Source organism: Malus domestica, chromosome 02 (genome assembly GCF_042453785.1).
Source record: "Malus domestica chromosome 02, GDT2T_hap1".
Lineage (NCBI taxonomy): Eukaryota > Viridiplantae > Streptophyta > Magnoliopsida > Rosales > Rosaceae > Malus > Malus domestica.
The window spans coordinates 16,590,855-16,617,811 of NC_091662.1; the positions used below are offsets into that span (position 1 = coordinate 16,590,855).

The following is a 26,957-nucleotide window of genomic DNA, read 5'->3' on the forward strand; positions in this document are numbered from 1 at the left end:
CGCAGTCAAGGGCGACTCGGGGGCTACGACCCTTCTACATACCAGTGAGTGGGCTTTTGATTTTCAGTATATATTTATATACTTGATATTTTCCCAGAAAATGCGTTTAAATGAAAGTATGCTTTGAAATGCCATGCATATAAATTTATATTCAACATATGAATTAGTATATGATGCATAATATGAATTGGTGTTGTGGACGCTCAGGTAAGTACTAGGTGAGTTATGTTTAATTATATGAGATATTGATAATGTGAGATGTAACTGAGAGCTCATAAACCTGCACCCCGGATGATTGTGATTTAGTCAGAGATATAGTACAAGCCTATTTATAATGTCACATCCCACACCATATGCTCACATTGGATCCAATTTAAGTGCACAGTCTTGTCGTACAGACCATTATAGGTGGTTCCGACTCGTAGGTGACTAGAAATTTATCGCATAGCTATCATGAGAGCGTAGCATTGAGTATAATTATATTACACCCAGTCTTGTCGTATAGACCGTTACTGTGGTTCCGACTCGTGTGCAATGTAGTGCGGTATAGGTCACTTGCAGTAACTCCGGCTAGATTGACTAATGATCTATGAATTCAGCCGTACAAACTTCTGCATGGGTTCTGGCTAATATGTTAATTATCCATGAATTTATTTTCACCTGAGTTACTTATTCTGTTTTATATTTTGGCATGGCCTACTTATGAATATGAATATGTGAAGCATGATATATATATATATATATATATATATATATTCTATTTCTGGGAAAATTATACATGTTTTACGGCGAGGGGTTAGAGCATTTGATAATGAAATAGTTTTGAAAAGCTTTATTTTTGCCCACTCACACTTTCTGTTTTGTGCCCTTCTAGGTTTTAGTTAAGCTTGTTTGTTGGTGGCTCACGAGGATTGATTGGAGGTTCTGACAAACTATCACAAATATAGGACATCTTTGGGTGTCGTTTAATTAGTACTTATCTTCTGAACTGAACTTAGACTACTTACGCTCTAATTGTGTAGTCACACATTTTCTAGCACTTACCTTAGCTAGTACTCTTATGAATTTGGCTTTTATTTATTCGTATTCTCTATTATCATTATTACTTCCGCACTGTGCACATGACTACGTCACTCTCACGTGACGGCCAACATGTCTTGATTTGGGTCGGGGTGTGTCATTTGTACATATATCTTATAATAAGAAAATGTGTCAAATATATGTAATAATGCATGGAAAACAAATTACCTACAAAATAAAAGAATGTTATTTGATTCAATATTGATTTACTTACAAAATAAATGTTATTTGCTCCTCATAAATTTACATATAGGTAGATTACTTAGTATAATAAGTTTGATCATATATGTAGTACTGTACATACATATATAGAATATATATATACATACATATATATGTATACATATAGGTAAACTATGTATATATATTTGAATGTATAGTAGTACAATATATACGTAAACTATGTATATATAATTGAGCTTATGGTAGTACTATATACATTTGAACATGTGTGTGTGTGTGTGTGTGAACATTTATTTATTTATTTTGAATACTATGGTACAATTTGTAAATATTTTGTAGTTATAGATCAATTACTTTTCTACTTTACAGTCATTTTCAAATTTGGGTTTTATTTGGATATTTATAATTAGGTGGATTTTTGTCTAGAAAATAAGATGTGCAAAGGTTTATATCTAAAGAACTCTAAAAAAAATTGAGTGCTGGATTGTCTTGCTAGATAAGTTTTTTTCTTCAACCTATTGTGTTTTGGATTCAAACTCTCTCAGTTCTTCTTCTCTTTTGTGTAGCTTAAACTAGTATTATTTTCATTTGTTTGGAAAGCCTAGTATTATTGTTTGTAATAAAAAAATGTTTACTAAAAGTATAGAACAAGCTGCAAACTAAATTGAATTTAGGATACTACAAATATTGAATAGAGAAGGGTGTGTTCATGCACGTGCATACTGCATGCTTTCTCTAGTGATGACAGGTGCGTACATGGAACATATCTCTGAATCACTACATGGTGTTCAAGGCAATCTCTCTTTTTCAGAACATATCTCAGAAATTTGATGACAAAGTTGCACAAAAAATGAAATTAAAGAACTTGAAGTATCATCGAACGATTTCTGCAATTTGATATCGTATTTCAAACATTTAATTGATTTGCAAATTGTATTTTTCATCTAATTGATTGGCAAATTGTGTTTCCATGTATTGGACAGGCTCATTAATCATATTAGTACCAAATGAAAATGCAATTTATATAAACTATCAACAGTTAATAAACATGTACATGGAATAGTTTACGATGTGGACTTTAGAGTTCTATATCCTTCATTTTTTGTTACAAAGGGGGACCAAAGCTTGAGTAAGACGCAAATAACTAAAAATTAGGTTTTCTATCAATTACGTGGGATTAGACTAGTTGATATGATTCCCTTGCCTTACCTTGTCTGATTTTAAGTTCTCAGATTCCTTCCATTTTCCATTTTTGTTAAGTAAACATGTTCAATCACCCGAGTTCAAAAAACTCCAACAATATCATTTAGTAGTAAGTGAACAATCAATAGAGGAGATCATCAAAACAAAGCATTGCCCAGGTCCATGAAGTGCTCTATATATCTTGTTTGGATGGAGCTCTACTTAATCATGTAGTTAAATTATTTCAAACATCACTCCACAACAATATTTTATTTTATTAAAGAAAAGACTCAATTTAGTTAACAACTCTCAATTAACCCCACAGGTACGGCCTCCTAACATCATCAACACAAAAAGGTTATTATATTAATTAGTTCCTAAGAATGATTAATTAAGAAAAAAAGACATGGTCATGACTGCAACTTTGTAACCAGGGGCCTACAATTTTCAGTTTCCATAACAAATTAAGAAGATAAACTCTTGAAACACATGATTTGATGATAAGTGTGTTGGTCTAAGTACTCCCAATTAATTATTTCTTCAAGTTTAACCATATTCCCACTTTCCTTTAACTAATAAAAGATAATAGTTTTCCAATAACAAATAGCTAAAACTAAACCCACTACACTAAGAACATAAGTCATCGTCATCGGTCCTAATCCAAAACAAATTTTCTATTGTTGAGGCAGTGACATTTCATCTATATTATTCATAATAGGAGGAGGATGATGATGATGATGTGATAAATAATAATAAAATCATCCAATGAGCTATCACAAATAAAACATCCCTTAATTATATCTGCCTTGAAAATTTGTCACCTTTACTTTCTCTCTATTTTATTCTTTTCATACAAGTTTATCCTATTCTTAATTCGCAGTAACAAATTTAATTACATCACAGCAAGGATTTATATAGTAAAGGAAAAATTAGGTAGTTTGTTTGAGGTTAATATATTTTCAAATCGTAGATTAACCAAATTAAACATTTTTTTTAATTTAATACAAATAAAATATATGTAATATTTATATTTTAGTATTTTGTTGAACATTTTGGAGTTATGAGATTGTAAATTTAAGGTTTATTTTTAGCTAAACCTCCTGTAACTCTATTTCTGACACACCCCGTCCCGAAGGAGGGCATGCTGGCCGTCACATGAGAGTGACGTAACCATTTACACAGTTCGGAAACTTAAAAATACAATTACTAAGATGAAACACCCGAGGGTGAGTCCTACTTTTGTGAATTCTGTCAGAACACCGTTGGATTCCTCGTGGCCACCAAAGCTCTGCTATTTAGAACCTGGAGGGGCGCAAAACAAAATTGAGTGGGTCAGTAAAACAAAATGTCTCCGGTTAATTCACCATTTCACCTGTTACATTGATGCATCATTCATTCTGTTTTTGAAATTAACATGGCATACTTTCTGGTTTTTGAGAAAAATTGATGATTTGAGATTTATGAAAAGTATTATGCTATTATGCTAATTTCTGGGAAAGTATACAGGTTTTACAGCGAGGGGTTAGAAATGTTTTAAATGAAAAGCTTCCGAACTGTGTAAATGGTTACGTCACTCTCACATGACAGCCAGCATGCCCTCCTTCGGGACGGGGTGTGTCAATTTCAATCTCATTTTGCTTCCTATAACTCAAAAATCACAACTTTACTCTTGGAAACTTAAAATTCTTTTCACTTTGATTTGTGGACTCTCTCTTCTCCCTGAAACTTATAGGTCACCTCCTTAGACATATGTGGGACCCAACATCCAATAAGACTATCCATTATGCATCAACATTCAACAATCAGAGAATATTAATTAAGTTTCAAAGAAATTCAAGAGATGAAAGAGATGAAAAAAATAAAAAAGAAATTGATTAGCATGGCTCACCCAAATCAAACACACATAAGAAATTAACAGATCTAAGGCAATGTGGAGCAAATTTTGAGTTTTATACAGACGACTTTCCAGTTTCAAGGGGCAAACTAGGATCAAAATCGAATTTCAGGGGGCAAAGTGAAGCGAATTTTGAGTTTCAGGGAGTAAAGTTGTGACTTTTGAGTTATAAAGAGTAAAGTGAGATTAAAATTGAGTTCCAGGAGGCATAGCTAAAAATAAAGCCTAATTAAATTTGAGGTTGACAGTTAGTTGATAATTTATTTATTTTTTTATATAAATTGATAGGTGTTTTTTTTTTTCTGAACAATTATTTCTACATAGCATTTGAAATTTTTATTGGTAAGTGCATGTTAAACTGCAATATTGGTTAACTAATAACATTGATTAAGTTGCCACTTAGTACTACAGTCTGGTGGTATTTCTCTTCACTTTGAAGTGAGAGGTCTTAGGTTCGAAGCTCGTGGATGACGAATTTGATACCAAATTAGGCTATATATTGTGTGGCTTAGCCGACATCCTCCTTCCCTTAGTGTAAAAATATCGATGTACTCAAAAAAAAAAAAACATTGATTAAGTCATTGTAATTTGGTATATTTTTTTTTTACTCAAACGATAAATTTTGTTATATTAGATGTTAGATTAGACACCAACGGAGTTTGAACCTACGCCGTTATGCAAGGACTCCACACCTTTCCACCACTATGGAAAAGGAGGCTTGCTAATTTGGCTGTTTTTAGAATTTAGACAAATTGCAGTGTGCAGTTAAGTTGGTACGCAGTTTGAACCGGATACCGAACTCACCCAAGTGACCTTCAGCTCTAGCTTAAATACAAAGTTAATTATTTAATGAGATAAATTAAATTTTCTATATACTTTATATACTATATGGTAAGTAGATAAATAACATATTATTATTTAAGATATATAATTTGTTTAGTGTTTTTACCATATAGTTTTGCCAGTTAGGGTTGGAACTCCTCATATGGAATATTATCTCTTCTGTTAGTTCTTGGGAATTTCAAGATGGACAATGCCCCTCTTTGCAATTATATGTTTAAAAAAAAGGTTGCCTCCCAAGAAAAATTCTTCAAACCCACTTCTCAGCAAAAGACCGAGTAGTCCAAGCGTGGAATTTTCCTAATAATGATTCAGGAAGAAAACCAAGAAGAACAAGAAGAAACCATTAAAATTCCTGTTTTTATTTTCAACAACTTCTACAAAATACAAACTCACCAACTTCACAATTCACATAAGAACAAGCACTATATAATGTTTTCCAAATTTTATATCTATTTGAAATTGAGGAAACTAGCAACCTAGATATATGAGGGTCAAGGAGACAAAGATTTTCTCTCTAGAAGGAATTATGTTTGAGCTTCAAGACAACAAGGTTAGGACAATGAAAAATCAAGATGGGAACTTGGGAACTTGTGGTGAATACAATCATATATAAACAATACCAGATAGATATTGGCTACCTAGCTACTGCATGGAATTCTTAGATTTTTGAGAGAAAAATTGAAACTATGAACAAAAATAATGGTTGGCTAGATGTATAGCTATAATATGTTATGGAGTGGAGAGATTAGAGAGAGCGTGCATGTTTGTGTTTATAAACAATCAAATTATATGTAGTGTGATCATTGAGTGAGCAAAAAGAAAGGCAAAGTGTGGGAAAAGAAGTGAAAGGGCAAAGAGATGCCCTTGGGTTTTGGTGAAGGGTACATTCTGGTATTATAAACTACATTAGATATACGACATTGGTGTATGGGTTAATAATGTAACAGCTAAGAAAGGAAAAAGTGATGGGAGTTTTGGCAGGGTTTGTAGGGCAAAAGGGCTTTCGAAAGGGACTTGGGATGCAAGAAATTGTTGTGAGGAGTGGATTTTAATTATATTCTGTGGTGGTGGCTTTGATGATGATGACGATGCACGCCGGCAGCTTTACTGGGGTCTTCATCTCTCCCACTCTCTTCCCTCAAAACCCAAAAGGCACGCCTGCTCCCACTCAAAACTATTCCAAAACTCTAAAGAGAGAAGGATCCTCGCCGGATACTTTTCTTAAGGATCTTAGGGATCCTATGATCTAGACCGTCTATCGTACATCATGCGATCAATTTTCGTTAGATACTATTTATATTTAATTTTAAAATTTAAATTTTAAAATGATTTCTGACCATATGACATACAATGAATGATTTAGATTACAGTATCTTTAGGATCCCTAAAAAAAAATCCGGCAATAATCATTTTCCTGTTTTTTTCTTTTCATCTTTTTGTCAGATGGAATTCTACTTCTAAAAAACACCACCAAGACAGTCCATTCCACATTCTAAAAAAATACCATTTATCTGTTTATTTAGAAAAGGAAAAACTATCCATTAGATTCCCACTACTCACTTGTCTCATATATATTCTCCATGGAATAGGCTTAAGCTAGAAAAGAAAAAACCAAACCCACCACTCACGTATATTCCTCATCGATTACACCAAAAGAAAAGCAAATCGTACCTACTTAACATTCCCAAATTACACTCCACATCTACCTCTTGCTAAGATAATTCACCCAATTAAAGGTTATATTGTGTACGAGTTTTATAATTTAATTAGATTTTAATATAACATGTTAAATTGTCAGATAGTTATGTTAATTAAATTACGTATGTTTTCTTGAAAAATTTCATCTATTATTAATATATAGTTATAGGTAGGAAATTAGTTATATTTTAATAAAGTCATGCATATTTGTTTATGATGGATGATTAGTTTAGTTCTCAATAGCCTTCTTTTTACTTATCCAACGCAACCTCCCCTCTCCTAGTCCTATACCTAGGTTATTGAAATTAACCAAGCTAAAATCCAACTTGAAGCTATCCTCTCCACCTTCTAATCATTTTCTATCCCCCTTTCTCCCACAGTTAAAAACACGAAGACCCATCTATCTATCTATCTGCTGTCCAAAACAACCCAAGACTGCAGACACACACACATACACTCTCTCTCTCTCTCTCTCTCTCTTCTTCTCTTTCTCTTTCTCTCTCTCTCTCTCTCTTTCTCTCTCCCTCTCTGAAAGTTAAGTTCATTGATGTGGGTCTGTGCAGGTTAAATGGATACCTTGTTTAGGCTAGTCAATCTCCAATCTGATAACCATCAATCTTTCACCAACTCAACCACCGCCAGAACCTCAACACCTACAACAACCACCACCACTTCTAGCAGCTCCAGATCCTCCTTCCTCAGTAACCCTCCTCACCCTAATTACCCCCACCAAGACGACGACGTTGGAGAAGAATGCTTCAACTTTTTCATGGATGAAGAAGACTTCTCCTCGTCTTCTTCCAAACACTACTTCCCATCGAACCACCCAACCCCTCCCACCCCAAACCCTCTCCCCACCATCACCACCACGCCCACCCCAGCCGACTTCTCCTTCTCCCCCTCCCTCGTCAACTTCGAGCTCTCCAACGACAAGTGGGCCCCGGAACTCCTCTTGGAGACCGCCAGAGCCATCGCGGACAAGAACAGCTCCCGCGTCCAGCAGCTCATGTGGATGCTCAACGAGCTCGGCAGTCCGTACGGAGACACCGACCAGAAACTCGCCTCCTATTTCCTCCAGGCTTTGTTCAGCCGCATGACCGACTCCGGTGACCGTTGCTACCGAACCCTAATCTCCGCCTCGGAGAAGACGTGTTCCTTCGAGTCCACAAGAAAAACGGTGCTCAAGTTTCAGGAGGTCAGCCCTTGGACCACTTTCGGACACGTGGCGTGCAATGGCGCGATCATGGAGGCTTTTGATGGTGAGCCAAAGCTACACATAATCGACATCAGCAACACTTACTGCACCCAATGGCCGACTCTGCTCGAGGCGCTGGCCACTCGAACTGATGAGACGCCGCACTTGCGTCTCACCACTGTTGTGGCTAACAGAGCCAACGACGGTTCTGGTGGCGCAGCCGCGCAGAAAGTAATGAAGGAAATTGGCGCGAGGATGGAAAAGTTTGCCCGGTTGATGGGCGTGCCTTTCAAATTCAACGCCGTCCATCACTCTGGCGATCTTTCAGAGCTGAATTTATCAGAATTGGATATCAGAGACGATGAGGCCTTGGCAATCAACTGCGTCGGCACTCTACATTCGGTTCAGTCCATCGGAAACCGCCGCGATTATCTTGTTTCGGCGTTTCGGAGCTTGAGGCCAAGGATCATTACTCTTGTTGAGGAAGAGGCTGATCTCGACGTTGGAGTTGACGGGTTTGACTTCGTTCATGGGTTTCAAGAGTGCTTGAGATGGTTTAGGGTTTACTTCGAGGCATTGGACGAGAGCTTTTCCAGGACCAGCAACGAGCGGTTGATACTCGAGCGGGCCGCCGGGCGAGCGGTAGTGGATTTGGTGGCCTGCGCACCTTCGGAGTCGGTGGAGCGGCGCGAGACCGCCACTCGCTGGTCGAGGCGTATGCATGGGGCGGGGTTTAGTCCTGCGATGTTTAGTGATGAGGTGTGTGATGACGTACGCGCCTTGTTGAGGAGGTATAAGGAAGGTTGGGCAATGACACAGTGCACAGATTCCATCGCCGGAATATTCTTGTCGTGGAAGGACCAGCCGGTGGTTTGGGCTAGTGCTTGGAGGCCTTGATGATACGGTGGCTATTGATCATATATTTCACACGTGTTTTGGTTTTTCTGGCACGTGCATGGAATGGCACCTGTGTTCGAAAAAGGAGGGAGAGAGATAATAGTGCTTTGGTTTGAATAGAATTAAGTAAATTAATTTAAATTTTCATGGACAACCTTGTTATTAATTATTTGTGATTTTTTTTCTTGATTTTTATTGGAAATTAAATAGGTTATGGTTTTGAATTTTCACCATCTTGTCGGCAAGTCCCATTTTTAGTTACCAAATCAACTCCCATTAATCCATGGGTGTTTTGCTAGTATAGAATGAGTGGAGTCCCATTCAAATGTTCATATATACATACATATATATGTGTGTGTGGGTGTGTGTGTAAGCAAAAAAAAAACAAAAAAACCTGTAAGCTACTAATTAGGTCTAACTTTGACTAGAGTTGGCCAGCAACATTATCTCTAGCTCTGTGTTTAACCTACAATTAGTCAACTAAGACAGAAGTACTACAAAATTAAGCAACCTTGTGTTTTTTGGTTTTTCTGAATTTAAATTTCGTTCAATTTTTTGGCGAGTGGGTCCAAAATTGAAATGGGGTGGTTTGGTTTGGTGTATTAGTTTTAGGGGATGATGTGATCAGCTAAAAATAATTAAGAGCTCAAAAAAAGGGTATTTATGTTAATATAATTGAAACGTGTTAAATATTTAATTAATTAATTGTTGGTTAAACTAAACTATAAAAAGGCCGCGATCTATTTTTGGTGCCGTAGAATCTTAGGACGGCCATGGAGTTGGTTGGGTTGTGTTTGGGGAATCTCATGAAAAAGGTGGTTTGGTCAAAAGTGGCATAAGGGTTTTAGTGGCCAGCACGCTGCTATGATTTTGATATGGTCTTCTTCTTCCTCAGGTTACTCCTTTATTAATTTTTCTCTCTTCCTTTTCCAAAAGCTTCACAGCCGAACACTTTGCATTTGTGATCTTTTTGCCTTTGCATGCATTGGCCCCCGCCACCAAAGCCGCCAGCTCCGTTGAAATCAAACACTACGTCTTCTTCGTGGTGGTGGTGGTGGAACTGTACTTTTTGGGCCACGGCAAGGAGGGGGACACACATGAAATGTGAAGATTAAAGATATCTAACAAGATTTTATTAAAGGGGGAGTTTCTTTTAATAAGAGTTGCGTATGTTAAAATCCTTTTGATGAGCCCCTCCACGTACGTTGACATGCCCACTTTTCCTTCACTCACCCTTGGGGCATCGTGATAAACAACAAAGAAATCGAACAATATACCCTAGCACCTCATGCTAGAATTCATAGCAACTTGAAATTCATCAGGAATTGAGAAATGTCTCCAACCTTTTTATTGAATATATGGAAAAATAACAACCCTAGCACTCTAGAGGTTGATTGTATAGTGTCTCTCAACTCTAAACTTTCTAAGAGTACAAAATAATAAACAAATTAAACAAATAAGAAAATAACTAAAAGGTCTTATAACCCCGTCTTAGATTAGTAAATGAAGAAATTTGGCCAAAACTGCCTTACGTCAAGGCTAAGCGATGTATTTTGTTCCCCTTGCCATTTTCTGAAACAGCATGTCATGAATCCAAATCGAACACTAGAACCCAAATGTGTAACATTTGGCCCTTGCTGTCGTAAATACAAGTACACATTCCAACTATTATCCTTTCAGTCATCTGTTCTACACCGCTCTCCCCACAAAAAGATCAAATTATTCAATATTTTTACGATGGAAACCTAAAATCACGTAAGAAAAGTAAATTTTCGCACTACAATATTATTCTCGATATGTACTCCACCATTACTTTTTTCTAGTTTGATTTGAATAAATAAGAAAAATATAAAAATAGGAACTGAAAGAGGAATGCAACAGAGTAAATATACTTAATTTGAAGATTAGTTTTGGTCTCAATATGTGGTTTAGATTAGCGCTGATGTGAAGAAATGTCCCATATTAGAAGCTTACCAAATCTTACATGTTCTTATAAAGAGTTAAATTATTCTTCGCATTATTTATTAGTTTTATGATGACGTTGAACTTGCTTATCAAAATAAGTTATTAATATTTTTCTCATTAGGGTATTTTTTCAAAGAGAGGTGCTTGTGGTGGTTGCTTGCCCTCCTTTTAGACAATTGCTATATGGTTCAATCTTCTTCCCTTTTATCGCTTCGGCCAAGGCCAGCTGTTGCCCTTTTTTTTCCAACTTTAAACGAGACTAGCTGGTTCAACTTGCAACGTGTTGAAGATGACGCAAGCAAAAACCCAGTCAAGCTTTGATGGCCAAGAGTTTTTATGTGGACAAGATATATACACACACAGAGGGAGCTTTAGAGGGTGGATTTCCCATTTTTTCTAAAATACGGATATTAGTTGTGGGATCTATACAATCAAACTTCAACGATTCGAACTGTTTTATTTTTTAAAATACATTTCAAAGATCATCTTTGCACAAATATTAGCCAAATTAAAAATATTTGAGACATTTAATTGAGTTTAAAGAAATTAACGAACATTATATTTTAAAAAATATTAAAATTTTATTGTAACAATTAAATAAGCAAATAGTTTTTGGTTGAATTGAATTGTCAAACCTTTCTCTACAATATAGCGTAGGTCTAGTTGGATGGATGGAGTAGATAATTTCCTTGATTATCAAATTGCAAGGATGATCTTGAATCGAGATTTACAAAATAAATGGTTCGGATCGTTGAAATTCGATATGGAGTAGGTCTCCCAGCTAATCTGATATTTTTCATAAAACGTGATCCGTTCCCTCAAAGGATATATATAAACAAATAGATGGCAAAAATAATGTTTTTGTTTTTGTTTTTTAAACTGAAATTAAAAAAAACCCCTTATAATTTGCCTTCTTTTTTACCATATTAGAACCCAAGCCTCTTTTTTATTGTTATAATTAGTCTTCTGTTTTACCATATAAAAACTGTACCCTCTTTTTTGGCCAATTGGTCTAATGCAAGGTCCGCCTATACAAATAAGAGCAAGATCTAATTTTAAGTCATGACTTAAAACTTTTCTTCAAATCTAATGTGATAATCATTTATTTGTCAAGGCTCATAAACAAGTTTTGTGCTTATGATATAATCATTTTTACACTAAAAATTTAAAGATCCACCACTCGTTTGATTAAAATTTTCCATGCCAGTACAAAAAAAAATAAAATCTTTATTTTTTTCTCCAATTAAATAAAATTGAAATGATTTTACCTAATTTCTTTTGTATGGCTTAAAGCCCCCTAGTTTAGATTGTTGGCTCCACCACTGGTCACAATGTGTACGTACAAAGGCAACAAGCTCAGGCATTCAGCAGGCCATCGGTACAAACAATAACCATAGCCATTAGCCTATTAACATCGACAAGAGTAAATATATTCCTTTTTGCACCAAAGTTGGAATCTATTGCTCTACAGTTCACGTTAGTTTAAAATAAAATATATTTTGTGTCCGAAACAAAACGAACACTGAAGTATTAACTGTTAGATTTCCACTTGATTATTTTATCATACAAAACCAAACTTCTTCAAACGGGCCGGCCTGACAAAGCCCAAAAACAAAAGTTTGACTACCTCCCCGGCCCACTTTCCCCCACGGCCCTTGTCTGCGTCCGATTTCACCCGCTTCTTTTTTCCCTTGCACGGTTGCACCACACTTCCAAGTCCCAACCCTCATTCTTCATCTTCTTCCTCTAATCCTTTTCTGCTTCTCATTCGCCTGTAATTTCTTCGTTAACTCGCCCCAGCGGCTCACCCCTCTTTCTCTCTTTTGCTTTCAAATCCGATTGTAACCCCACTTTGTTCTTCAATCAGCTCCCTTCCTGCAGGTATGCCTAATTTAGGGTTTAATTTCTGAATTTTCTGTTAAGCAGTAATTTATCAAATTTAAGTTCTTTCAATTTCTGTTTCTGGTTTTTTTGGTGCCTTTGAAATTGAGAATCTGATGACCGTGAGCATTTTGGTACTAAAAGCCTGGTCCTTTATTTTATTTTCCAGCTATGAAATATAATCACCAATTAGGGTTTTCTGATTGGTTTTTTGTTTTTGATTTTGGGTTCTTAATTTATGAATTGTGTGGTCAGAAATAGGGACTGATTAGTGGTTTTTGTTGGATTAATTGCGGTTTAACAATGCTGACACGTTGTGTTCCTGTATCAAACTAATCTTGCTGGACTTTGCTATGTATTAGGGTTGATTTTTTTTTCTTTCTGAAATATGTTAGATTGAAAACAAACCGTGCTTTCCGAATTCCCATTTTCCTTGTTAGAACCATTTTTGAGTAGAAATTCTTATGACTGAACCACTGGAATAGTAGTAAAATTTCATCTGGTGCTTAAAATTTCCTTTCACTGTCCTGTTGGCTGTTGCTATTTCCCCTTTCCATTATCTTTGTAATTCATTAGAGTTTCCGTATATTTTTGGGAGTATCTGAAGTGCTGAGTTTTGATTTTCAGATTGATTCGGCACCAACTGTTGGAAGCTTGGGGGTATTGAACCTGAAAGAATGGTGAGTTGTTTATTTGTTCTGTAGTCATTGCGAATTGTATTTCTGTGCTATAACAAATTTTAGAGCAAGCATGAATGTTTTTTGACGTATTTATGGTGTAATTGCAGGCGACACTTGCTGATTCATTTCTCGCAGACCTTGATGAACTATCTGACAATGAAGATGATATAATTGTGAGTAATATCTGCCTTTCGTATGGGAAAATATGACCATAGAGGCTATTCAGGGAGATGTTAAAATCATATCTCTCTCAATATCTCCACTATAAGTCATCTTATAATTTTTTTTTCTCTTCAGGTTGAAGATGATGCTGATGCTGGAAATATGGAAGAAGATGTTGATGGGGACTTGGCTGATTTAGAAACACTTAATTACGATGATCTGGACAGTGTTTCAAAATTGCAGAAATCACAAAGATATACAGATATAATACAGGTTTGTAATATATGAATGCCTTATTTTCTTTGTGCAGTATTAGTATTGATATCTTAATGTTATTTTGTGTACAAGCTTCATTGCTATATTGTTTCACTTTGTCCGTAGCTTCTTATTTCTTATCATTTTCGTTGATGCGTGGCAGGGGAACTTTGGGCTAAGTATTTTAAATTTTTCATCATGCTGATACATGTGCTTCGTATATCTCATGACTTAAGTTTCTACGCAATTTTGTCCTTTCTAGTCTTTAGGTTGTCAGTACTTTTCTATGTTTCCCCACCACTTCGTTTTCTATTGTTTATCCTGGAATGTGCATATTGGCATGTATGTAATGGTAATACGGTGTTTAAATTGCAGAAAGTGGAAGGTGCATTGGAGAAGGGTTCTGATATGTCAAATCATGCAATAGTTTTGGAAGATGATCCGGAATACCAGCTGATTGTGGACTGTAATGCTTTGTCTGTTGACATTGAGAATGAAATTGTAATCATCCATAATTTTATTCGGGACAAGTATCGTCCAAAATTTCCGGAGCTGGAATCACTTGTGCATCATCCAATTGATTATGCTCGAGTTGTTAAGAAAATTGGAAATGAAATGGATGTTACCCTTGTTGATCTGGAGGGGCTTCTACCTTCAGCAATTATTATGGTTGTGTCAGTTACAGCATCAACTACAAGTGGCAAGCCGCTTCCAGAGGACGTCCTTGCGAAAATAGTTGAGGCATGCGATCGAGCCCTTGCTCTTGATTCAGCAAAGAAGATGGTGCTTGATTTTGTTGAAAGTAGAATGGGCTTTATTGCGCCAAATCTGTCTGCTATTGTTGGTAGTGCTGTTGCGGCAAAACTTATGGGGACGGCTGGGGGTCTCACATCCTTAGCTAAGATGCCAGCTTGTAATGTTCAGCTTCTTGGTGCTAAGAGAAAAAACCTTGCTGGGTTTTCCACTGCAACATCACACTTCCGCGTTGGTTATGTTGAGCAGACAGAAATATTTCAATCTACACCTCCTTCATTGAGGATGCGTGCTTGTCGGCTCTTGGCTGCAAAATCAACACTTGCAGCACGGGTGGATTCCACAAGAGGAGATCCATCTGGGAACACTGGAAGGGCATTCCGGGAAGAGATTCGTAAGAAAATTGAGAAATGGCAGGAGCCTCCTCCTGCAAAGCAACCTAAACCACTTCCAGTTCCTGATTCTGAACCTAAAAAGAAGAGAGGTGGTCGCCGACTAAGAAAGATGAAGGAAAGGTAGTGTATTGTTCTATTGTTTTATACTTCTCAGTAATTGTTTATGCATGTACTGATATTTACTAATACAGGTATGCGATAACGGACATGAGGAAACTGGCAAACAGGATGCAATTTGGTATACCAGAAGAGAGTTCGTTAGGTAATTTTCTCTTATGTTAGTAAATTTGAATTTTAGATTGGTATTATTCAAATCTACATGGCCAAATAAAGGGAGGGGAAGGAGATCCTCTCACCTACATTATCATGTACATCCTCTCACCTACTGTATGGGTAGCTCACTTGTTCATTAAGGTGGTGATGATGTGAGCCCCATTTACATGAAGGGTTGGGATCTGTGCAATTGCATGGAATATGTTACTATTGCTATATATGTGAGCCCCATTTACATGAAGGATTGGGATCTGTGCAATTGCATGGAATATGTTACTATTGCTATATCTTAATTCTCATTCTGTTGTCGTCCTTGATAATAGGGGATGGACTGGGTGAAGGGTATGGAATGCTTGGTCAGGCTGGGAGTGGCAAGCTGCGTGTATCAATGGGTCAGAGCAAACTTGCTGCAAAAGTTGCTAAGAAGTAAGCTTTTCCTACCTTTCTTTAGTTATGGTTTTTCTTTTATTTCTAAGTGAACTGTCGTCAATCTTAAAGTGGTTTTCATTGATGCAAAAATTTTACAATGCTCCTTTATGGCCGTTATATCCTTGCTTCTTAATGGCCATTATATCTCGGTCGTTGGATCATTGACCAAGGATATAACGGCCAAAAACCGTGGTTTATAGAATATACTCTGGACCATGCTAGAAAATTCCGTCATTTATCTTTGAGTTGTGCTGATTTATACTATTTATTGGTCATAGTATGAGATGGACCTTCGCTGATATCATGAGCTGCATATTCTTGTCAGGTTCAAGGAAAAGAATTATGGAAGCAGTGGTGCTACATCTGGACTAACTTCAAGTTTGGCGTTTACGCCTGTGCAGGTTGACTTGACGTCTTACCTTGCACTTGAGTTCTCTCTTATTTACAAATGCATTGGTTTCCAAAGCTTAAGTGACACAGAAAGTTGTTTGGAAACTCATACTCAATAACAATCGTCATTTTTCCTGCAGGGTATTGAGCTTTCAAATCCACAGGCTCATGCGCAGCAGCTTGGCGGTGGAGCTCAAAGCACCTACTTCTCTGAGACGGGAACATTTTCAAAAATCAAGAGGATCTGATCCAGTCCCATACAGAAGAAGTTTTCATGTATCCTTGGGAATTTGCTGGTTGCCAATTCCATGAACACTCTAGTCGAAATGTGTAAATGACTGGATGAAGTCGTATTTCCTCGTTCTTGTGATATACTAGTTGTTTACCTTCGGTGGATGGTAATAAGGGTGGATGTGAGTTCAGAGATCAATGTTTTATGTGCATCACAAAGTTCTTGGATTAATTGTTTACTTTTCTCTCAAATATTTATTCATAATATTTTGGACTGCAATAACCAATCAAAATTAATTTTCTGTGTATTATAAATTTTTTTGTAGTAGTAACCGAGCACAATGACGTTCTAAGATTTATATAGCTGATCCCATTCAGTGACTTAGAGTTTTCAACTCTCCAACCGAGAAGTTTTTCTCACTCGGGAAATTAAGGGAACACTACCTCAACCTACATGCTCTACTTACAAAGCTTCAACATACAAGCTTCAACAAAAGAAAAATTCAAAGAACTTAGTGAAGAAGGCTTTGGTGTATTTAACACAATACGTTGAAATGAGGCAAAGCTTATTTATTGATATCTCCGATAAGTTACAAATATGTACATGTACATAAGTCAAAATAAACAAACAAGATGGAGCCTTCACAAATGTTGCTTAGGAGAAGTCTCATCAGTCGGTAGAGCCTCAGAAACTGACTGCCTGGAACCCCTTACCTGATTACTTACCTGGCATTGCTCTCGAGTACTCATCTTCAACATCTTATGCTTCCAGAGAAGATACCACATCTGCCTGAGGAACAGATAGGGCAAGTGAGAAGGATACAAGGAAGTATGTGGAGACAAGCGTTACAGAACACGTGCCGATACATCCACTACTTTGTCAACAGCAAAAGTATCCCATATCAGCAGGGTCGAACGTACTCTAGATTTGATGGACTTGTTTTGACCATCAAATTCTTCAATCGGCCTTATACTTTGGAGGAAACCAGAAAACCCTCCAGCACAGTTCAAGAATAAGCATGTGGAAAGTTACTTCTTCAAAAGCAAAAGTATCTCATATCATCTCTTCTCTTTTTATTCTCTTTATCCTTCATGCTGCCTGCAAGATAGGAAGAATGAGAACAATCAGCCGGAACTCGAAATCAAACTTCTGATCTGAGACTAATTGCTTGGAGCTCTAATTGCTTACCTTATCTGTCACCTCTTTCAGCAGATCTCCTAGCTCGGCGACTTGGGGGACTCTTACTACATGGTTTGTATCGCGCTTGACCAAGCCTGAAACTACAAGTAAGCTTCAAGTGAAATTGATACATTACCTTGTGCATCTCCACCAGTTAAAAATACCACTCCTGAATGGAGGAAGAGTATTTCCAGAGAAGATGCCACATCTACCTATGAGACAGATAAGGCAAGTGAAGACGATACCACACTTTGGTACTTAGAAGTTTCGTGATTACTCAACGGTTTGGATCTTGCAAGTCCCCAACCGAGGAGCTTCCCTCACTCGAGAACTTAGATGAGCACTGTTTGTACCATACTTGACCAATACCGAAACTACCGAGCATCGGTCAACGTTACACCGTCAAGGACCCAGAAGAATTTTTCTCCAACCAGGAGGCCAATCACAGAGCGACACGTGTTGACATAAGAAGCCAATCATAGCGCGACACGTGCTAACATCGGAAGCCAATCACAACACGATACGTGTCAATGTCAGAACAAGGCTAGAAACTCTCTTCTATAAAAGGAGATCATTCTCCCAAAATATTTCCTAATGTCATTTGTACTAAATCATTTACTTGTACTCACTAAAGGAGAGCTTGAACCTATGTATTTGTGTAAACCCTTCACAATTAATGAGAACTCCTCTACTCCGTGGACGTAGCCAATCTGGGTGAACCACGTACATCTTGTGTTTGCTTTCCTATCTCTATCCATTTACATACTTATCCACACTAATGACCAGAGCAATCTAGCGAAGATCACAAACTTAATACTTTTTGTTGTACCAAAGTCCTCACTGATTTTGTGCATCAACAATCCTTAAGTCCTTACCTTTTTGCGTTGGTAATGGATGAGTTAATAGGACATATTCAAGATGATATTCCTTGGTGTATGCTTTTCGCAAACGATATAGTGTTGATAGATGAAACTCAGGAAGGGGTAAATGAGAAGCTTAACCTTTGGAGAGAAATGTTGGAATCTAAAGGTCTTCGCCTAAGCCGATCAAAGACAGAATATATGGAGTGCAAGTTCAGTGCAAATGGAGGCCAAAATGAGTTAGGGGTGAAGATCGGAGATCAGGAAATACCAAAGAGCGACCGTTTTCGCTACCTAGGATCGATCTTGCAAAAGAACGGAGAATTAGATGGAGACCTCAACCATAGAATACAAGCTGGATGGATGAAGTGGAAGAGTGCATCCGGCGTGTTGTGTGACCATCGTATGCCATTGAAGCTCAAGGGAAAATTTTATAGGACGACAATAAGGCCGGCGATGCTATATGGCATAGAATGTTGGGCGGTGAAGCATCAACATGTACACAAAATGGGTGTAGCGGAGATGAGGATGCTTCGTTGGATGTGTAGGCACACGAGATAGGATAAGATTAGGAATGAGGATATCCGAGATAAAGTAGTAGTCGAAATTGAAGGAAAAATGAGAGAAAATCAGTTACGGTGGTTTGGACATGTGCAAAGAAGGCCTACTGATGCTCCGGTTCGAAGATGTGACTACGGGACAGAGGTTTAGGGCCGAAGGGGTAGAGGAAGACCTAGGAAAACTTTGGAAGAGACCCTAAGAAAAGACTTAGAGTACTTGGATCTAACGGAGGACATGACACAAAACCGAGCGCAATGGCGTTCTAAGATTCATATAGCCGACCCCACTTAGTGGGAAAAGGCTTTATTGTTGTTGTTGTTGTAGTAATGGTATAGAGAGAGCCAGTCTTCGACGTGGGGGCAAATTTGGTAATGCAGTTGACTAGAATTTGGTATTTCGCTTCACTCACTTGACGAGTTTGATACATATTTATTACCCTGCCCCTTAGTAAATATATCACTGTATCAAAAATGTTGGTTTCCCTTACTAATCGATAGCAACTTATTATTTTTGGTAACTGCTCGATTCAAACTCGAGTTTAAGGACGGGTGCATTGCCGCATGGTGTTCCTTACAAATGAAACGTGGACAAAAACTTACAAGTTTTTATTTAATTGGTCCGGGACACCACTTTACCATATAAGTCCTCCAACGCTAGGCGTACCATACACTTACAATAATGGAAATCACATTGACGTCTAACAACAAAGCATCCCGTAATACTTGCACAGGAAAGCTTTCAACTCAGGAGCAGATTTGAATTTGAGGCTACCTTTCAACTTTCGGAAAAAATTTAGCACAATACCAACTAGCAAGGTGACAAAATTTACGGAAAATAATTTCGGCACATCCCTTTTCTCCTTCTGCACAATCTTAACTTATGGAAACACGTTATTCTTTGGACCTACAATACGTTGTATTAAAAAGTTGGCATTCCTTTCTTCCAAGGTCAAATCTTAGTATTCTTGAATTTTAAAGGACACACCAAACGTGCTACGATTGCCTGTTAATCTTTCATTTTGTTTCATATTCTGGGACATGTTACAATTTCAAATTACCTGGAAAAAAAAAGGATCAAAGGAAAATCTTCAGACACTTGGATAAGAACTTGAACTAATGACGAAATCAAGTGATATTAGAAAAAAAATTATGTGATTAGCAATCTGTTTCCGCAAGCACTCTTCCTCAAAGCTAAGAGAGGTTGACCGGCGGTGCTTGAGACGGAAACATTCTACAAACTCGTCTTCGTTTCTTCTGCGTGCAAGTCGACTATATGCTCTTCATTTACAGTAACACCACCACCACCATGGCAAGCCAGTGAAAGAATATCCATGGCCTTCATACGTAAGATACACAGATGATATAAGAGAGACCCTATATTCGTTTCCACCCGCTCCACCCCTGAGGAAGTTTCCACTTTCTATGCCAATATATTGACACTCTTGACCACAGCGGGAACCCGAATTTGTAATCGAGGGGCCGGTCAGCTGTCCCCCCTACTATCAAAGGCAACCATACATATCTTGAGTCTCTCAAGTCTGCCGGGTTCCATCTATCTGCCATGAAGATAAATGAACCAGGAAATCCCGGCACAGGAAGCACAAATGTGCTCTGTGCAAAAAATGTAGTAAGTCGAGACACTTTGTTCCCTCCAGCGCAGGGGGTTCCCATGGTCTCCCATGGCCCCATGATTGACTCTGCTGCATGCGCCAGTGCCTCATTAGGAGCCCATCCGGAGCAGCCTGAAGTAATCATGTAATAAGTTCCTTCATGCTTGAATAGAGCTGGGGCTTCCCGACGTTGTCCCACAAAAATTCTTCTCATGATGTTCGTCACGTGAAGGTAATCTTCAGTCAATGGTCCAATATGAAGTTCATTATTGTGGTCCGAGGAGTATATTAGATAAGCAACACCATCATCATCTTTGAAGATTGTCATGTCCCTACTATCAAATCCATGGGGTTGTTGGCTGTAGAGATAGTCAAAAGGACCAGTTGGGTAATCACTAATGGCAACGCCAACAGAAGCTTTGGTATAGTTAGCATCATCAATGTGCATCCACATAACGTACTTCCCTGTATGCTCATTGTAAATCACTTTCGGCCTCTCAAGAACATTGAATTCGTGGAGATCATGTGTTTTATTTTCTTTTTCTGCTGCCAATACAATACCTTCATTTTTCCATTTCCATAAGTCATTGGAAGAATAGCAACCCACTCCCATGATGTCAACCTATATAAAAGACAATACCGGCCGAAAAGAAAAACAGATGAATTAAAAAGGACTCATAAGTGCAGCAATGGTGAATAAAAGTATGCATCTAATTATAATGCTACGTAATGAAGTCTAGAATAGCAACACATGGCTTACTGGAAATCTAGCAACACTTGCTGAAAAAAAGAAAAAACACCATACCCCTCACTAAAATAAGTGAACCGTCAATTTCATACACCAACTTTTCAACCCCCAAAATCCATATTGAACAACTAAAGCTCTTCTATTTTTTATTTTTTTTTAGAACAATACAATATGTCATTTTTAGTGGACGCAAAGCGAATTAATACCAAAAAGTTCTATGCTTTCCAACTTGAAGGGAATGGAGTTTTCGGATCCCACTTTTTGGTCAGATAGTTGTCTTTGCACTTTAAAGGCCTTGATCCACAATCACCTACTTTACCTAGCAAATCCGACAGATCTTTCACTTACACGGTTCTCACCTACGAAGGAGAAGATTGCACCTTTTGTGCAGATTCCAACATGAATACAGAAGGCAAATTAAAACCCAGGTGGCATAAATTCTAGCATGGTATTACAAAATATTCTCAGCCCAGCAAAACATGCAGGCCTATTGATTTTTAGGTAAATGATTTACAGTTAGTGAATCCATAAGCCTACATGAAGTTGCTTGCTACATCTTTAATATATCGATACTGTTTGAATCCTAAACCCTGAAACTGAACTTTAGGGCTACTCAAACACTTTCTCATCAGGATTAGCCAAGTGGATGATTTTATACTATTCACATGAAAGGCTCTAATCAACAGGAGATACTTACACAAGAAATCCTACATCTCAAAACATACCATTTGAAAGTGTTACTAGAAACTGTTAAAAGTGATAGCACATTATCAGATGCAGCCTAAGACTTAGGTGGATATCAGGGGTGGCCCTAAGGGCCCATTGCGAATTGCTGCAGCGTTTGCATCATCTTAGGTCTATTTTTTAATTCCTTAGTGCGATATGTTTTCTAATTGCTGCTCTGCAACTACTTCATAATATTAGTATATTTTTTTCTTCATGATCATCTGTCTTGGTGTCACTGTATTTTGTAAATAGAAGTAATTCAATAGACTTGGATAGAGATATGGAAAGAGACTTTAGTAAAAGATATGGAGTACTTGGAGCTAACGGAAGACTTGGCGCAAAACCCAACGCAGTGGCGTTTTAGGATTCATACAGCCGATCCCACTTAGTGGGATAAGGCTTGGTTGTTGTTGTTGAAGTTGTTGAGTTGTTGAAGTAACATATTCACTAACCGACTAGGGTAAATTTCTTTCTTACTCCATGTCATTATCTTACTAATAGAAATACAGTCAAGACTATAACATGCCAATTATGCTGCCAACCCTAAATGCAATTTTTACTTCAAGAACCAACAAATATGGGATCACCAGAGACTATTGTGTCCCCTGAACTTTGGTTCTTTGGTATTGTGCAATTGTAAATGGTTTTTCATTTTTAATTTTCTACTATCCCACCGCACCTATGTAATTGTTATAAGTTGGTAAGGTATGTACAAGGTAGGGGAATAAAGTCAAATACAAAATAGAAGTAGTAACCTGAACAGCAGCTGTAATTCCATAATCCATAGTTGATATCAACTAATATGAAGGCAACACTCTAAATTAGCTTCCTTTAGGTTAGCATAGATATAAACTTGGATTTCAAGGTTAAGTTATTCACAGAGAAATCACAGATGCAATTAAGATCTATATTTAGCATCAACTACGTAACCCCGATGTTGTAAAGAGAGCAAACAATTAACGTGTGGAAAATAGCATTTTCATCCCTAACAAGCCGTAAGGACTGACATTTTAAATCAAAACCATAGTTGAGCGTATGACTATTCAGAGGAAGTAAATCACTTACCCGAGCTGCTCCTTTTTTGTGAGCATGGTATGTGGGCCCATCTTTATACTCTCCATACCAATAGTATGTCCTTGATTTTTCGTCGAATAAAATACCACCTCCATGGGCTTGAATAGGATTTCCATCAGTATCCAACCAAATCCTTCCAGGGAAATAGTAGTAGCTGTCATTTCCTGTGTCCTTCATTGGATCAATATCAGGCTTCAGGGGAAAGAATACGTGTCTAATTTGAGAATTCTCATCAAGAAATTCATCAATCAGAGGAGTTGGTCGCCTTAGTTTTCTTTTTGCAGCATGTGGGGGTCGCTTTCTCTTCAGAGGAATTTGGATGTTTTCCTCTTCCACCTGTTCAAGTTCATGGAACTGTGGGTAATGACTCACTCGGACTTGAATTTCTCCTCCCAACCTATCCTTTGGCTGAACAAGAGTGTACAGATGAAACATAAGAAGACATCCCACCAAGCTCCACACCACCACAGACGTTGAACAGATGTTCCCTGCATTGCAATGGAAAGTGGTTAGTATCCTGTATTTGTTCCTCATTCTCATTATTCTCTCCAAGAAAATGCTGCAGTTAACAAAATGAAACCTAGGGATATCCAATAAACCCCAACCAGATACAAGTCACAGGCTCACAGCCACAGCCACGCTGACCTATATGGCACAGCAGTAATACATCCGCTTGAACATTTATGAAAACAAAAGAACTTCAGCACAAATTGGGACTAAAACAGTTTGGATTTACACTTATTTTCATAGTGCTATACATTCATCATCTCAAGAAAAATCCGCTGTCAACGGCTGAATGTGCATAATTCAATACTACTCGCCCACGCTGTGTGGGCAACCCTTAACTATTTTTTTATTCAGAATGTATTGCAATACACAGTTGAACTTACTACAATAAAATTCATTAAATACTAACAGAGCTAATTGGAAATGAGACAACCAGGAACTGACAACAGAAACGAATGACTTAGACCATTTTGGAAAACAGAATGAACCAACCAAAACAACTCAAAACACGCATATCAGAGTCCAAAACCCACTTGAAAAATTCACCTAAAAACCACATTAACCACCACAGTTTAAGAATCCAGACATGGGTTTGCTAAATGCGATAAAAAAATCAAAACTTTCACCACCCAGAAGCGGAAAAAAGTGAGAAAAATCAAAGAAAAAACTTACCTAAAAACATCTGGAGCATGAATTTGTGCTCAAATTCCTGGGTTTTGCTACTGATATTGTTGCTCGACTACTACTTGAACAAAGTGGGAAACTAGAAAGAATCCAGAGAGAGCAGAGAAAAATATCCTGGGTCTTCTTTTTCCTATGAAATTAGATCTCAAGGTTGATGATGTTGACTTGGGACCAAATGAGGTCTTTGTTGTTTGAGAAAGCAAAACTTTTTTTATTCCTGAATTCTGAATTAAATATTTGGGTAAATTACACTGTACTGCCTCATATTTGATATTTATTACAATCACATACAATATTATCAAAACATTTCACTTTCATACCTTACTTACTATTTTATTTCAATATAGTACATCCGTTACATTTTCCATCCATTGATATGTTAAAAGCTAATGTGGCTGCCACAATTGTGCCACGTGGCAAATTTTTTTTTGGGAAGCGAGAGTTGCAAAAGACACACAGAGGTGCCCCCACGGAGATAAGGAGAAGAAGACGGGTCGGGTCTTGTAACTGCTTTCTCCTCGCATTCCACTTCTCCTCTCTCTCTCTCTCTCTCTCTTTAGAATTCCCTTTACTATGCCTTTCCAAAAACCCCCCACTCCCTCATTTTGTCTTGGCTATGCCTTTCCAAAAACCCCCACTCCCTCCTCTCTCTCTCTCTCTCTCTCTCTCTCTCCCTCCTCTCTCTCTCTCTCTCTCTCTCTCTCTCTCTCTCTCTCTCTCTCTCTCTCTCTCTCTCTCTCTCTCTCTCTCTCTCTCTCTCTCTCTCTCTCTCTCTCTCTCTCTCTCTCTCTCTCTAGAATTCCCTTTACTATGCCTTTCCAAAAACCCCCCACTCCCTCATTTTGTCTTGGCTATGCCTTTCCAAAAACCCCCACTCCCTCATTTTGTCTTGGGAATTCAATTCCCCTTTTTGATTTTGGGGTTTTGGGTTGAACAGCTGGGTTTTTTTGGGTTTTGGGTGGGGGAGGGGGGGTCTTAAGGAAGAAGATGGGTTATGGTTTATATATATATATATATATTTTATAACTCTTCTTTAATTAATTATTTTTAAATGAATAAAAAAAATTGCCACGTGGCACAAATTTGGTAGCCATATCAGCTCTTAACGGATCAATAGATGAAAAATATAACGAAGGTACTATATTGAAATAAATTGCCATTTCATGAGGTGGTAAAGTAAAATGTTTTGAAGATGTTGTATGCGATTGTAATAGACCCTAAACATGAGGTGGTACAATGTAATTTACCCTAAATATTTACTACTTAAATTTACTTACTTATTGAGCAACCACCTTTATTATTTTTTTTTTTGGGGGTCAAAAGAGGAATTCATTGATAAAGGGGAGAGACATAAGCTCCAAAGCATAAGAGCAACTCCATCATTGCAAAGGCCCCCTAGGGCAAGTCACTATTGAATAGCCTCCAATGAACAGTAACTGCATTTTGCATCTCCACCCCTACATTGAATAGTCATGGCAATATGCAATAAAATATTAGTATTTTTTATTTTATAAAATATACAAAATAATTTTACTTGTAATTTCGGATAAGATTTTTAATCATTCTTGTTGCGCCACGTGTCATTATTCGAGAAAACAATTTTTTGTGATAGATTTCGATAAGATATTTATCCAATACCCTCGTGCCACGTGTAATTACCTTTTCAGAATCGTTAAGCATAGATTTCCGATAAGATTTTTAATCAATTACGTCGCGCCACGTGTCACAATTTGAAGACAATCTTTGAAGATAGATTTTGATCAGTTTTTAACGAATGACGGCATGCCACGTGACATTATCGACAACCTAATCCTTTCTTTTTCCTCCATATAACCCACCATCTAGAACCAGAAATCACACACCAAAATCAAAATCTCTATTATTCATAGTTTCTACTTCCTTCTTCACCAAAATCAAAATCTCTATCATTATTCATGAGAAGGTATTTATAGAAAAGTAAAATCATTTTTTTTTAATCTTTTAACATTTTTATTAACTTAATTAATTTCTACCAATTGGATTAAAAAAATTTTGAAATCCAACCCTCCAGATTGTGCCACGTGGCACAATGGTAATATTTCAGATATTTTAACTCTTATTCCTTTTTTTTAATTTATAAAGGCTAATAACGTGTACCGTTGATCTCAAATCCAAAGGTTGAAATTAATGAAGGTTTGAATTTTTTTTTCTGTTGGAAATCCAACAGTCCACAAAAATTAACCGTTGAAATCCAACGGACGTGAAGCTGCCACGTGGCTTTCAACGGTAACATTACGCAAGCCTGTGTCGCGGGCCTCACTGCCTGAAAACATGTTGGGGATACGCCCCCATGTGCCTGACTAAAAAAATATTAGAATGTGGCTGACGTCGTCCTGACGTCAGCGTTGCATCACTTTCACCTCGGGCCACCGATTCTCGCCGGGCCTTTCACTCGGGCCCCCTCCTGCGTTATCACCCGCATGGGCTGGATGTCATTAATGGGGCTATTGCCCCTTGTTCTTGAGCTGGTCCATCGGGCTACTCCACACAGTGGAGTTGCTCTAAGACAAAGACTAGGACAACACCAAGCTGCGGTCAGGATAGAGCAAGACAGAAATTAAAAAGGTGTGTGAATAGCACATC

General features: G+C 37.6%; 3 protein-coding genes across 4 annotated transcripts; 2 read left to right on the top strand and 1 right to left on the bottom strand.

The window, feature by feature from the left end:
- The first annotated feature begins 7,151 nt into the window (after positions 1-7,151).
- LOC103404008 (protein SHORT-ROOT) lies at positions 7,152-9,196 on the top strand. Its single transcript, XM_008342869.4, has one exon. It carries the CDS (start codon positions 7,449-7,451, stop codon positions 8,970-8,972), a length of 1,524 nt encoding a protein of 507 aa, XP_008341091.1. The 5' UTR covers positions 7,152-7,448; the 3' UTR covers positions 8,973-9,196.
- A 3,343-nt stretch (positions 9,197-12,539) lies between these two features.
- On the top strand, positions 12,540-16,683 carry LOC103448618 (U4/U6 small nuclear ribonucleoprotein Prp31 homolog). The gene is made up of 9 exons (XM_008387881.4): positions 12,540-12,818; positions 13,446-13,498; positions 13,606-13,671; positions 13,796-13,933; positions 14,291-15,183; positions 15,255-15,325; positions 15,660-15,762; positions 16,091-16,166; positions 16,296-16,683. The coding sequence occupies exons 2-9, from the start codon at positions 13,496-13,498 to the stop codon at positions 16,401-16,403; spliced, it is 1,458 nt and encodes a 485-aa protein (XP_008386103.2). The 5' UTR covers positions 12,540-12,818; positions 13,446-13,495; the 3' UTR covers positions 16,404-16,683.
- Positions 16,684-19,900: 3,217 nt separating this feature from the next.
- On the bottom strand, positions 19,901-24,586 carry LOC103407170 (uncharacterized). 2 transcript variants are annotated; one of them, XM_008346124.4, is made up of 3 exons: positions 24,324-24,586; positions 23,136-23,632; positions 19,901-21,218 (listed from the first exon to the last, which is right to left on the bottom strand). In XM_008346124.4, the coding sequence occupies exons 1-3, from the start codon at positions 24,340-24,342 to the stop codon at positions 20,361-20,363; spliced, it is 1,374 nt and encodes a 457-aa protein (XP_008344346.2). In that variant the 5' UTR covers positions 24,343-24,586; the 3' UTR covers positions 19,901-20,360. The 2 variants fall into 2 exon arrangements, with proteins under 2 accessions (XP_008344346.2, XP_028948245.1); XM_029092412.2 differs by lacking the exon at positions 24,324-24,586 and having other exon boundaries at positions 23,136-23,699.
- Between the last annotated feature and the right edge of the window lie 2,371 nt (positions 24,587-26,957).